Consider the following 14956-nt stretch of genomic DNA (forward strand, 5'->3'; position numbering starts at 1 on the left):
AAAATACAACTTCTGCTTAAGTGAAGGGAATATATTTTACAATGGGCACACAGACCTGTTTTTGATACCTGTTTGAAAGTAGTGCTGACTTTATGTGAAGAGACTGCATTATATGCAACAGTAGGGCCCTCTTTTTCCTGCCCTTCCGCAGAGTATCCACCCCCTGCGTTATACGATTGGCTGCTGTGAGGATCAACTTGCTTGCCCAGGTAATCCATTTCCCCACTACTGAGACTGTCAGCAAGAATCCTGAGGACATACTGTAGTTGGGAAACTTCTTAACAGGAATTGAACCAGCTGGAATACATAGGCAGGCTAGGTGTCGGCGTATGTGTCTGAGCGGGGTGTCATCGAGGTGATCTCCTTTCCACAATTAATCTAAACACTAGTATATATCTAATAATAGCAGTCAAAAAGGGCTGCATATTTATCCTGAATCTGAGGACTGGGCTGATCTGGTGCTGAATTCAGGTAAGATAGGTGAGTAAGCATTTTCATCAGTATCATTTTTTAAATAGATTTGACCTTAAAGGTACCTATGGTGAAACTACAGTGTTAGGGAGTAAGATATATGGTTTTATATCTATTTTAGTCACGGTATAATATATAATTATTTTACATTATAAGCATTTAACTTATTTCCCTAAAGTCATTCCGTGTGGTTTTCAGCCACACCGTAGTCTTGGTTGGTGATATCGTACGTACTGAAGACCATGTGCCATTGCTTCCTGGGACATAATTGGGATGAAAAGTGTGTGCTAAGATTTCCTGGGATGCTCTTAATTACAGTACCTAAGCTGGGAGCAGTTAATGTTAGGCGTTCGAAAAAATGTGGAAAAATCCAACTATCACTGCCTATTAAACCTTTGATTCATCAGTCAGTTTTACACTCGACGGCAAAGAGGCAAAGAATAAGATGCAGTGATCGCACAGACTAAGACGTAAACTACTCCTTACTCTTAGGGCCAACTAGTTATATTGTGTTGAGGGTCTCTATGCCCCTTGCTTAAGCGCACTGTATTGATATGCTCATTCAGAGGTGCACTGTACTTTGTGTTTCCGTTGCTCACAAGTAAAATAAAAAATAAACCATTGTAGGTTCTGGGTTGAGACATCGCACTTGTCAAACCAGATCTTTGCTAACAATGTACGGGTTTTAGTCCCTCACCTTTTACTCATTGGCTTTCTTTAACCAGCCTATTTCAGCCACTGTCTTGATACTTTGTTATTAAAATCTTGTCTCAGCCCAGTGGCATATTCATCTCTCGCCTAACGGTATTGGCTATTTGGTTGTATCCTTCCACCCCCACACAAGCGCTTGCACAGAACTGGACAAGGGACTAGTTCACAATTACCCCTTCTGCTATCTTCTCCAGCTAGCTCCCTCTCTTGTGTCATGCTCTAATGTGCTAACGATGCACGTGTTAGCACATTAAACCTAGGACTTTTGGCTTGTCAATCCTTGTTATATTAAAGTGCTCATCACTTACTTCAGGGCTCCACACCAATTATCTTGCTGAGCCTTATTTAGCCCTATAGTGTTGTAGGTTGCCAAAAGAACTTTGGGGGATATCATCAACAAAATGCGATAAATTTCGCTAAGCGCATTTAGCGCAATTATTTTTATCGCCCTCTATTGTTGGTTCACATCGCATCATTAGCGGCCTATTATCAAGGCGCCGCCAAGATGCAATGTGAAAGCCAGCGATAGCGGGCTTTAGCGGGAGAAATCCTGCGATAAACCCAGTGTGATAACAAAAAGCTTGCTAATAGGCGAGCGTGGTCGTAACCTGACTATCCACCTCCCATGTAATGTATGGCTAAGTCATATTTCATTTAGGCATTAGGGAAATGCGATAAACACGCTTAGTGCACATTTTTTATCGCGTCGATGGATTAGGGCCGCATTGGTAATAGGGCGATGTTGTGTTAGCGACCGTTTTCATGGACTTTAAGTCAGGAACCCCTACCTTCCATGTCATTAGTGATGACATGCAAGGCGTAATTGAAAACGGTCGCTAACATTATCAAGCAAGCGCTAAAGCAGTTTAGCGCTTGCTTGATAATAGTGCAATAGAATTATCGCCGCATTTCGTCTGAAAACGGATGCTAAAAGCATGATATGCCCCCAAATTCTTTATGAACTCCATTTCAAGCATAGATATTTTTGTGGAACAGCAATTGGGACTTTAATAGCTCCTGCTAAAAAATCTAATTTCAAACTTAGTAAACAGCATACAAAGCCTCTGTCATGCGCGGGGCTCCCAAACATTTGCTCTGACACAAGTGTATGAGTCCAAGAGCAGCTATTGATTTCACTTCTTTCTTGGTAAGGGACGCTAATTTGTTATACTTCATTTTTTACAATAAATCTGGATCAATTATTAACCCAATTGCAATACAGGGCTTCAAAATTAATAGTTCGGGGCACCCCAAAAGCTTATGTGATTAATTTAGTCTCCCACCGCTTAAAGTATGGATAGCCTTTTAGCACCAGCGATGGCGATGGAGATGCTTGGAAAAAATGTATAGACATAAGTTCTTCGCATTGGAGTTCGGAAGATCCTTCCATATAAACTATTAAAATGACATAAGCCATTCAGGGCCAGGGGCACCTTATTAAAACCCATGTCCTCATGCGCCTTAAATGATCGAGTATTGATCAAGTACACCAGCATTCATAAGCTGCTCTCTCTAACTGCTTCCCTTTTAAATATCAAACAAAATGGCAGTTCTTCTGCCCAATATACACAGCCCAGTTTTGCTGATATTAATAATCAACTTGTTAGAGCTGCAATGCTGATTATATTTGTCTAGCTGTCTCTGCAAACCTACTGGTGTACAATTAAGTGGCTATAAGTCATCATCTTTGGAGGATTCTCCTTGGCCTCTTGAAATACCCAGTATTGCTTAGCATGGGAAACATCCTATACAACGAAGTCTTAACAACGACTTACTTTATCCACGAAGTTTTAACAACGAACAACGACGAACCACAAAGTCTGGATCCACGAAGTATGGAACAATGAAGTACGGAACCACGACTCTGCTTTGTGAACCGGAACTATATCCAGGATCTTTAGAAGGCTGACGTGTTATTTTGGAACGTGAAAGAATAACAAGGAACGTCTCTTTTCTCAGCCTCGCAACACATTTTGAGCATGACGTCATTTTTCTCCATCCCCTCACTTCTACTTCTGTGAAATGAACAGTTTAGAAAATGATAATGCCTCAAGATTTTTTGATATGGCACTATTTTTTAAATTAAAAATAAACTTGAGAAAAACATGCCTTGTAAAATGTATTCCAGCAAAAAAAATAACTGGAGAAATAAAAGTGTTTGAAAGCAGTTTGCTTTTGTCCGCTTTGCTTGCACAGCTGTTTAATAATAGATGAAGGAAAATTAGTTTTGTGGCACTCTGTGAATTTACGCACGTTTCGAGTCTTTTACAGTGTAATGATGAATGCCTTTCCAATGACAAATAATGTTTTCAAACACAATCCACTCTTTAAATTAAAAAAGGTTTCATTGTGCATAACTGCATTAATGTGTTACAAGAAGAACACTGCTCGATACATTTTTAATAAAAACAACATTATTGATTTAATTGCTGGTAATGGGCTTTTAAATCAATTAAATGTCGTTGTTTAGGAAGTAGTTGTTAAAAATGTAGTGGTTAAATACAGATCGTTGTTTAGCTTTCGTTGTAGAGGAAGTCGTGGTTTAGGCAGTAGTTGTAAAGTCATATAACCGCTTAGCATATAGTGAACTAAGAAGGGAGGCAAGTACACAGCTTTTTTGTTATCTGTTTTGCAGCAGTTTATTGAAATTTACCGTTCTAATCCGTAATAAACTTCTTAACAGTTTAGCTATCCGCCATTTTTCCATTAAATTCAAGATAAGCAATTAAGGGCTAGATGTAGGTAAATAGGATTTACCAATTCTAAAATACTGACGTACATATAAACTTTCAATACATTCAGTTCACAACACTCACAATGAGTCTCCCTCTCAGATTCGGCTCTCAGTCGTTATATGAATCAGTCGGAGCCTCACGGAGCGTGTCGTCAGAGGTGGAGACGACGCGCTCCGTGAGGCTCTGACTATTGAAAGTTTATATGTACGTCAGTTCCTTCTTGGTTTTGTATTCAGACAGACTGTCTTAATTGGGATTGAGGCTTTTTTTTTATTAAATAGGCAAGTAAACGTGTGACACTCTACCCCAAAGATACAAAGGATAGGGGAGAAAATGGTTTATACAATAACATTGCAACACGTTGTACACGTTTGAATTTCAAAATAATTGCCTTCGAGAACCGGGTCATGTTGTATTGATGATTATATGAGTGGAGGGTGACCCTGGTGCTAATTTTTCCCTCTATGCTCCTTGTTGATTATATGGTTTGAGATGACAGGAGACAAGATGGAACCTATGAAGGAAGTTGCCAGTGGATCCAATTTGTGAAGATAATGGGCGTCTTTCCAGATACTCAAGCTCATTGTAAGATCATGCTTCCGAGGTGTGCTGTTCCTATTCCAGGCGCTAACGTTTGAATTCCAAAAATTTTTTTTCATCTATTAAGATTGGAAACCAATGAAAGATGGGACTGGAGAGAATAGCCTGTGGTTCCATCACCTCAGACTACTTTATGCTTACTCTCTTAAAAGGAGAGTAAAAGAGCCTTTTCAAGTCTCTTTTGTACCTTAAGCTGGCAAGATTTGCTTGCCCTAATTTACTCCGCTGAAACAATGGCAAGCATCAAGTTGTAAAACAAGATCCAAATGGGACTGGCTTAGTAAAGAAAAGTGTAGCGAGGGTGACTCCAGTGTTGTCAGTTTCTTGAATTGTAATGTCCTCAGCCTACTGTGAAATATTTAGGATTCATCAAGCTCTAGTTAAAAAGGTGTGCCCGTAATTTAAGAATGTTAGACAATCTGTGCTCATGATTTGATGAGTGACTGCCTTTTGTGAATGGAATGACCTTTAGTGACAGGAATAAAGAGGAACAACAAAAAATGCCTGGTGCAATATTTACTAGCCCAGCAAGGAACCAGATCGCACAGCATGTGCTAAGAAGGGAGGGGGAGACGGAAGGAAATGGTCTTGCCTTACTGGAGATCTCTGAATAATTTTTCTTGATTGCTTCGTAGTCTCTCCTGGGCACCACATCCCCATAGTTGGCTTTTATTGTGTCGAGTTCCACCTGGGTCTTTGCAAGATCACTTCGTGCCACCTTCAGTGCCAGTGCCAACACTGCAGAATCTTCAGTGGCCACCTCTGGGAAAACAAGATATTATTATTGCCCTACTGTTATATCAGTTCAGTTCATAAACTTTATTTCGATTTTTAAAATCACAAAAGTTGATACAAAATACACATAGCTGTGAAGATAAAACAGTCAAATTTAGCTAATAAAATGATTCTTCCAACTCAACTATTAAAATAGTTCATCTAATATTGTAAGTTCCACTCTAAAATGCAAAGTTATACGATTGCTATATTAAAAAAACTCTAAGAATGCCCTACCAGGCTAACACTTGGAATACCAACTATCATTGTTTCGTGTTACAAAACGACTAATTTCTTAACAAACAGTAACAGTGATATAAAGTGCATAGTGCTGATGCAAAACCTAAGCATCTACCTTAAGCTGTTTCCTTTCCAGTGAATTACCCACACCCATCCCAAAAACTTCGCAACGGCGTTCACAATGGACTCTTCCATAGATGTGGTTAGAATCCTGAATGCCTCGTTGCTGGACCGGGTCCCCAAGTACGAACATAGGGGTTTCAACCAACTTAACCTGGGCTTACTATAGGCTGGATAGGCAAATAATATGTGTATCGCTGATTCAATCGAATTCGGGCACTGTGGGCAATTACTGCTGATTGAGCTACACCATTTGCTGGTAAATGCGTTAGTAGGGATGATACAGTTTTCTATCTTTAGGGGTGGTAATTAGATCCAAGTAGTCTTCATACTTTACTTCGTGCTTGAAATCAAGGAAGGCTCTAGACAAAGAGGGTACCGTAAGGGCCGCAAATCGCCTCATAGTTATCAATTCCCAGTATGCTACCTTGAGCTCTGTTTTGGATGGAAAGACAGTGTTGGCTGGGAAAGTCCATAGGCGGCTCAGCCCCATGTCACAGAGTGTAGTCCTAACACACCTTAACCATGGAATTTTATTTGTGACATCCGCCTCTTTTACATCTTTTAATGCCAGGTCATAGTGTGAAAGCTCGGGGGTCAACCATAGCCTTCTCCAGTATGCAACTGGCCTATAGTGAGCCATGTCCCTATTGGCATGACAGGCCAGATCCAAGTATAAGGGTAGTAATGGGGTGGACTGTGGGAGGCCAATTAAGGACCGCAGGAACTTGTTTTGTGCTAGCACCAAGGATTTCAAGTTGGCATATCCCAACAGCTCGGCCCCGTATAGGATCGATGCACCAATTTTGGTGTGATAGATTTGTAATACAGGAGCACATGGGTTTAGTATATGAAGATCTCTGCTCCTTGAGCAATGCACCCGACAATTGTGCGTGCTTAACTGTGAGCAATTCTATTTGAGGCTTCCAGCTCAATTTTTTATCAATGGTTACCCCAAATAGGAAAAAATCTCAGTTTGTTCTAAAGTACCTTCCTTCATTTCGACTCTACCCACAATATTCTTATGTTTGTGCAGGACCATGTACTTTGTTTTGTCCACATTAACAATTAGTTTGTGGTCCTCGCAAAACTCCTCAAATCTAGAAAGGGCACATTGAAGGCTCTTTCTTGTTTTGGAGAGGATGAGGGTATTGTCTGCAAACATAAGTAACGGGATCCTGTGCCCAGCTAGTGACGGCGCATCAGTAGGGAAATTCCTAAAATAATTCACCACCCCATTTATGTATAGAGAGAAGAGGGTGGGTGCTAGAACGCACCCCTGTTTAACCCCCTTCTCTACAGGAAACTTTTTCGTGGTATTTCCCTGCACATCCCATCTCACCTGCACGTAGTTAGCGGAATGTAACTTAGAAGTGCCAGAATGTCTGACGGCATACCTAGCTTTAAAAAAGTGCGCCACATCGGGGAACGAGGTCAAAGACCGACTTTAAGTCAACGAAGGCTGCATAGATGGTGCCTCCCCCTAGGACTACGGTACGCCAGTGAATAAGGATAAACCTGAACACTTGGTCGATGGTGCTAGTACATGACCGAAATCCCGTCTGGAGGTGAGACAGGATGTTGCATTCCTCCATCCAGGCCTGAATCCTACTTAGTACCAGCCTTACTGTTATATTTGTTGAGGTACATGTTACAGACTGTATCAAATTCTTATTTGTAATGTGTTATTTTACCTCTGGGTTGGTAGCGCTATATAAAATAAATATAATGGTTAATAAAATGGTTGCAGAATTGACTTCAACTGCCCTTGATTACCGGAGAATGGACATTTTCAGAGCCATTCGATATTTAGTTGAATATGTTAAAACTGCAATATTTGTCATATTTATTGCACATTTTTATAAAGCGACACTCTGCCGGGGTGGTATCCGCACACTTGTTGATAATACAACACAAAGTCAAAAATGCAACTCCTTCTATGGAACTCATAATGAAATAATTGTAATCACAGGCAAATGCACACACATACAGAAAGAGTCCTCAACAATCTCTGCAGACATCAAGGCAGGCTAGAGTTCCTGGATTAGTATTGTATTGTAATTGCATTTGTATAGCGCTTACTACCCTAGCTGACTTCTTCCATGAAAAGTTCTCCCTCATCTCTGCCATCTACATGAACTTTGAACCCCAGCCTACCAACATGCACACCCACCTCGCCCCCACAGACATGAACCCTGATCACCTTCTGGGACCAGTCCACCACAGAGGACACCACAGCCATCATTAACTCCATCCACTTGGGATCACCCAAAGACCCCTGTCCCCACCATTTCTTCAACCTGGGAAGCAAGAAGATCCACTGCAAGCTCACTTCCATTTTCAATGCATCCATCACCATAGCAACCTTCTTTAAAGAATGGAAGCATGCAGAGGTCAACCCCCTTTTCAAGAAACCGTCCACCGTCCCCAACGAGTTCAAGAACTACTGCTCCATCTTCTGGCTCCCTTTTCCCACCAAAGTCCTTGAAAAGGCCATCAACCTCCAACCTGGAGCACTACATCCTGCTGTACACCTTTAATCCAGATTCCCCACAAACCACAGCATTGAAACAGCTCTGAGCGCTGCCACTAATGACATCAGAACCATCCTCGACTGAGGAGAATCGGTAGCCCTGATCCACCCCAATCTCTCTGCAGCTTTCAACACCTCATCAAAAGGCTACATCACATCAGAATCTAAGGGGACGACCTCAAATGGATCACCTCCTCCCTCACTGGAATATCGGCCTTCCTCCTTTCTCCCTGGAACCCAAAAACATCATCTGTGGCATCCCACAAGGTTCATCCCTCAGCCCCATGTTCTTCAACACCTATACCATCCTAGCCAACATCGTCAGAACCCATGGACTGAACATCATATCCTATGCATATGACGCCAAGCTCATCCTCTCGCTATCTGAAGACCCATCCACCAGCAAAGCCAAGATCTACAAATGCATAACGAGCGTCGCCAACTGGATGAGAGACAACTACCTGAAACTTCACACTAACAATACTGAGGTACTGATCTTCGAGTACAACACCTACCCATGGAACATCTCCAGGTGGCCCCCGGAAATTGGGACCTCACCCACTCCTACTGACCATGTCCGCAACCTTGGCATCATCCTTGACAGCAAACTCACCATAAAACCCAGATCTCAGTAGACTTGTCTGCCTACTTCCTCACCCTTCGCATGCTCTGGAAAATCTTCAAATGGCTCCCTGTCAACACCAGAATGAGCTGTCGCCCAATCCCTTATCACAGGCAGGCTGGTCTACGGCAACGCAGTCTACGTCAGAATTATTAATCACCTCTTGAAGAGACTGCAGACTATTCAGAATGCAGCAACCAGACTCATTATCGACCTCCCCAGACGGACCCTCATCACTCCCCACCTCAGGAAGCTTCACTGGCTCCCCATTTAGAAGAGATGCCAATTCAAGTTACTGATCCACGTCTACTAGTCCCTCAACCATCAAGGACCAGCTCACATGAACCGACGATTAAACTTCCACCTACCCGCTAGACACCTGTGCTCCATCTCCCTCTTCCTCGCTCACACCTCAGCATTTGCTGAAGCAACAGTGGAGGATGCTCCTTTTCCTACCTTGCTGCCAATGACAGGAGCGACCACCAACCTTCACCTTCGGACCTCCCCCTCTGTCCCAGAGTTAAGGAAGTGACTCAAGTCCTGGCTGTTTAACATATCCGCCCACAGCAGCAGACCTCAGCGCCTATATACCCTCACGGGTGATTAGCTGTGCTTTACAAATCCTGTTTGAGTGATTGACTAGTGAAGATAGAGTTAAATAGATGAAGTGGGATAATTCAGTTGTCTCTATCGAGAGTAGGGGAAGAAAAGAGGGCATGAAAAACAGAGGGGAGAGCAAGGTATTTGGTTCACCAAGTGAACAGGGGAATACTCCTGTACCCCTGGGTATATCAATAGAGAACAAAAGAAGGAGTACCACCCAGTGGAAGTCACAGTTCCTAATGGGGTGCAGGCTGGAACAAAAGGGGGAAAAAACTCTCCTTTTGTTAAAAAACCCCTCACTCACCACCTAGTGGTGACATGCTTCATCATCGGGGTCCACCCTAATGACCTAGCGTCATCAGGGTGTGCTACAACACCTGATTACAGTGGAGCTGGTTGTGAGTGAGGATGCGTGAGAAGGAAAAAAGTATGTGTGTTAAAAATTGTCCTGGTTTAACTTAAGAAATTAAAGTTTTATTTATAAGCAACTGGACAATATTAAAAACAAAAGTGCGAGATAGAGTGTGGATACCTACTGCGGTCCTCCGCCCTGACAAGGCGGAGGACCGCAGTAGGTATTCGGCCAGTGACCTCCTCACAGAACTAATACGTTCTCCCCACGAGGTTAACATCTCCCCGCCCTATGAGGTTTCACAATACCCTAATACGAGTATTTTGATTTTTCACGCAAACCCAACCAGGTTTTAGCGTTTACCGCAGACATCTACTTTTTTGTCACTATTGTGGTCCCAGAGAGTAGGACTGGGCGCGCCTTTTAGGGGACGCACACCATCCACTCTCAGGGCAACGGTCCTGAAGAAAACCTGGTGAACCTACACCTTTATGGTTGAAACATGTAGACCTGACAACACATAGAGATATATGGGCTCATAATTACCCACACTCTATCTCACACTTTTGTTTTTAATATTGTCCAGTTGCTTATAAATAAAACTTTAATTTCTTAAGTTAAACCAGGACAATTTTTAACACACATACTTTTTTCCTTCTCACGCATCCTCACTCACAACCAGCTCCACTGTAATCAGGTGTTGTAGCACACCCTGATGACGCTAGGTCATTAGGGTGGACCCCGATGATGAAGCATGTCACCACTAGGTGGTGAGTGAGGGGTTTTTTAACAAAAGGAGAGTTTTTTCCCCCTTTTGTTCCAGCCTGCACCCCATTAGGAACTGTGACTTCCACTGGGTGGTACTCCTTCTTTTGTTCTCTCTCTGAAGAAAAGAGGGCTACATTTTCATTGCTCCATTAGCCGTAGAGGTCATTTGACAATATTCAAAGCTAGTGCTGAGTGCTAAGCAACTGTCACCCTGAATAAGTAATAATTCTCTATTGATATGTGCCCGTACTGACCCTACTGAAAGGGCAAGGACAAATACTACAATTGAAACCCTTGGTGCCATTATTATTTGACCTTCACATCAATTCTGTCACCTACTTGGCGGCCTGGAGACAACTGCTCTATTGGGTGCGTATTTGGGCCACTAATGATCTGCAAGACTATAGAGCGGGACTTACCTATATCATCAAACTTCCAATAAGATTAAATGGCTGAATTATATTAAAAAAACATTAAAGGGTGTTGGGTCTTGCTACTTTTTCGGACGACCCTATCCCAGCCAATGCATCCCAAATGATCAAATTAAGATCTTGGGAGATGAATGCTGCCCAAAATAAGCATTTCAGCTATAGGGAGAAACTTACTATGTGTTTTTTAATGCAGAAACATGTGCCCAAGGCAGAGGAATTCTTTGATTACATTTGTTCATTGTGTGCATGCATGCTGTTCCACTAGTTTAGATATGGTCATACTGCACAATGGTATTACTCTAAAACTGAGAAGCCATATTGTAGCTTTTGCACTTCTTTTGAGGAAACTGAGGAACATTCTGGTGCTGTATTAAATAAAGAGCCCCGGGGGGGCGCAACAGGCGTTTACGCTCGCTTTGCACACCCCCGGGGCATTTTGGTATTACAGAAGGGGCCGCTGCCAGCGCTGTCTTCAAGGGGGCATTCCCTCATTTGCATGTGGGCGTGCCTCATGCAAATGAGAGAATCCCTTTGCCTCTGCACACGCCGTAATATTGACGTGGGCGCAGAGGCAAAGAAGTCCTGAGGAGGCTCACTGACTGCGCCCCCTAAAAGGTGGCACACAGTCAGAGTGCGCCCCCTGATGGCAGCCCTCTGGTGGGGAGAAAGGGGGTCCGATGGCCCCCCAGACATCCCCTTCAAAAGTTCAGGTGGGTTGCCGCCTGCACTGTGAAAACAGAGAGTGGCTGTAAAGCAGCTGCACCATTTTTTCCCTAAATGCGCTGCCCTAGGGCAGCACGAGTTTGAGGCTGCCCTGGGGGCAGTGCATATTCATCGTAATAGGGCGTATTTTATTGTTTACGCTAGCACACCTTTTTAAAGGTGCTCTCGGCCCAAACAATAAAAATGCACTTTATGTGTAATCTGGCCCCTGATGTTTTTGTCCTAAATATTTTAACCCCAGGCGTTGGTGGAAGGTTCCCCTTTGCAGGCGCCTATCTTTGATAAATCGCATTAATGCGTTTAGAATCTGCAAGAGTGATTGTTCATCTGTGATAGATGTGGTGGTGTCTAAATATCTCTATGCGGCATGGTCTGTTAGGCAAAAATAAACAGCAGAATTGTAGCGAACTGATGTGTGAGAGGAGCACCTGTTTTTTATATCTAATAATAGTACCTTTTACCTGTGCATGTATTGTTTTTCATATCTTCTTTTAATTGTAATTAATGACTGTTTTACCAATGTATTTATGGTTGCTGTTTTGCACAGTTTTGATGAAGAAATTGTATTTTCGGTCAATCTATAAACAAACTATTGAAACCAAAAGAGAAACATAAAATAATGTATTAAAAATTATACTGTTGACTATCAAGAGAATGAAAATTGTACTGTATTTGTGGTAGTTGGATTCCCGCCAGAATGCAATTTGAAACCCTGATGAACTCCTTTAAAAGGCACATGTTTTCATAATTAGATGTGGGAATGTTGGTTAAAAGAATTTGGCAAAAGATTCAAAACTTATAGGGAGATAGAAGTTATTGGGCAGGCTAACTCACCTTCCTAGTACCTGCCAACAATAACTACAGAGATGGCTGTCCACTGTTGGAATAGAAATGTTCCAGTGTGCGCATTGCCCAATGTAAGTTAGAATTCACTGCCCCATTTTCTATTTAGACGCCATTTTGAATCATGATTGAAACTAATCCTTTCCTATTTCTGAGAAAAGGCCTGTGTTGTGTTTCGTTTCTGCAATTTTAGATTATGCTACACTAATGAATAGACTGTTCATATTCGTGCATACCTTTCTCACTATATAGGGGCCCTCTCCCACTCGTCTGGTGGCGGGTGCAGAGTGAACCGACCTAAGGGTTGTTTCAGGCGGTGTAAGATATGAGAATCAAAACTTCCTTTTTTTGTATTTTACTATCCAGCTGCATTTGCTTGGAAAATTCTACTGAGGGCGTGTTTTAGCCCAGTGGAAAGATTTCCATAATGTATCTTTTGCTTGTCAATTTCAGTCCCTGTGCAGCACTCTTAGCGACTGGGCAGACTGGGTGTATCTGAATAATCAGTTATTGGTTTGCATTCTCTACTGTTTGACCGACTGTTCATTTGGTATGAAAGGCTGAGAGGTGGCCACTTCCTTCACTTCGGTTTAAATGTAATGGTTTTGAGTAACCAAACAAATTTCATTCATTCATTTATTCATTCATTCATTCACTACGTTTTTAGGATTGTTGTCCCGGTACCATTTCAGGAATGATTTCAGATTTTATTTAAAGACATTCATCCACAGCTGTTCAGAGGCATGCTACATCACTGAGTCCTAGTCCAGAATGTAGATTCATCTGGGCGGAATCTATCTCAGTCATGGAGAGAGCACTTAATATTATATACTTTTAGGATCTATAAATCTGGATTAAACTTGCCTGAATGAATAACCCTTTTAGCCCTATTTTATTAAAAGGATCCTTTGGCAAATCTAAATATAGTATCAGACTTTATTGCATTCTTAGTACTCCAACATACGGGGAGCCATATTACAATAAGTACCATAGGATGCAACAGGCATTGCGCGACCCGGGGGTAGTTTGGTATTACAGAAGGGGGCACAGAAGCTTGTGTGTCCCTTTCAGTAATAACGATAGGGGTGGCGCACTTAAAGCGCCAGCGCTACCTTCAGGGGGTGTTCCTCCATTTGCATAGGGGGGTGTCCTATGCAAATGAGGCCATTCCTTTACCTCTGCGCCAGCGCCATATTACAGATGTAGGCGAAGAGTCAAAGAAGCTATCAGGGGGCACACTCACAGTGAGTGTGCCCCCTCAAAGCAGTCCTCTGGATTGGAGAAAGGAGGTCCTATGGACCCCCCCAAACATCCCCTTGCAGGTGGGTGCACTGCAAGCAGATCTCTAATCCCCTTTAAAAGAGCAAGTGGGTACTGCCTGCACTGTGAAAACATAGAGCGGCTGTCAGCAGCCGCTCCGTTTTTTCACATGAGTTTGCGGTGCCCTGGGGGCAGTATATGCACTGTAATAGGGTGCACTGTTATTTTTTACGCCGGGCAAAATTAACTAATAGATCAAATATCTTTTAACCAATGTTAAGTTCAGCTGTTAACCAATTGCATCTTTTATATGTAAAACATTGATTAAAACTGTCCTAAAAATTATTCTCCATTAAAAAATTAAATACATTAAATTGGGAAAATATCTATAAAAATTACCACTATAAAGTGTGAGAATGCATGAATCAATAATTACATTATTGTAGTATACATCAATTATTTCTTGACAGACTGCCTCAGTGCTTTCTCGGTAAACACCTAAGCTCGCCAGATATACATAGCGACAGCTAAATATATTTGTGGTTCATCCGTTCTATAAAAGAGTGCCAATCCATCAGTGGTATTTTGGATACCATAATATTGGAACATCACCCACCAGGTGCCCTCTTCCCAAAAGCTGAGCAATATTTTAAGAAATATTAAAGTTCTGAACATTAACATCCTTCACCATATATGTTTCTTGCAGCATTTCCACACCACAGTCTAGGAGAAAACTCATAATACCCTCATCCATGCTATGTCTCTAAATCACTGATATATTCCTGCTAATAACCAAGAAACTTTTAATTCAACTGATTGATTAGGTCATGCTTTTGAATGCAAGATTTCATCTAATCAAAACCATCTAATTACCAAAAGATTCATATTGTCAATGTCAGGTACAACTTTTCCCATTTTTGATAGAACTTCTCATCACCACCAATGTATTCTATTTTTCTAAAAATCTGTTTACTCTAAGTTCTTACCGTGGTGAGAATGTGATTGTTTCACATCATCACGTTGTAATTTCAGCTCATTAATATCTGAGATCAGCAGTCTACGCGCATCCAACTCATTGCGAAAGTGGTGATACTGCTTCCCCACTTCTTTCTGCAGTTTTGCCACCTGTCAAGGGAAAGGACAGTGTTAGAAGGCCTCTGCTGTCCTATA

The 14956-nt window shown here is 42.1% G+C and overlaps 1 protein-coding gene across 1 annotated transcript in view; it reads right to left on the reverse strand.

The window, feature by feature from the left end:
• Positions 1-14956, reverse strand: part of TSNAXIP1 (translin associated factor X interacting protein 1) — a 476958-nt gene that overhangs the window by 251533 nt on the left and 210469 nt on the right. The window contains exons 7-8 of the mRNA XM_078669989.1: positions 14773-14911; positions 5110-5279 (exon numbers count right to left, since the gene is read on the reverse strand). Coding sequence (XP_078526115.1) covers positions 5110-5279; positions 14773-14911 — 309 coding nt within the window. The remainder of the gene's footprint in view (positions 1-5109; positions 5280-14772; positions 14912-14956) is intronic.

Source organism: Lissotriton helveticus, chromosome 12 (assembly GCF_964261635.1).
Source record: "Lissotriton helveticus chromosome 12, aLisHel1.1, whole genome shotgun sequence".
NCBI lineage: Eukaryota > Metazoa > Chordata > Amphibia > Caudata > Salamandridae > Lissotriton > Lissotriton helveticus.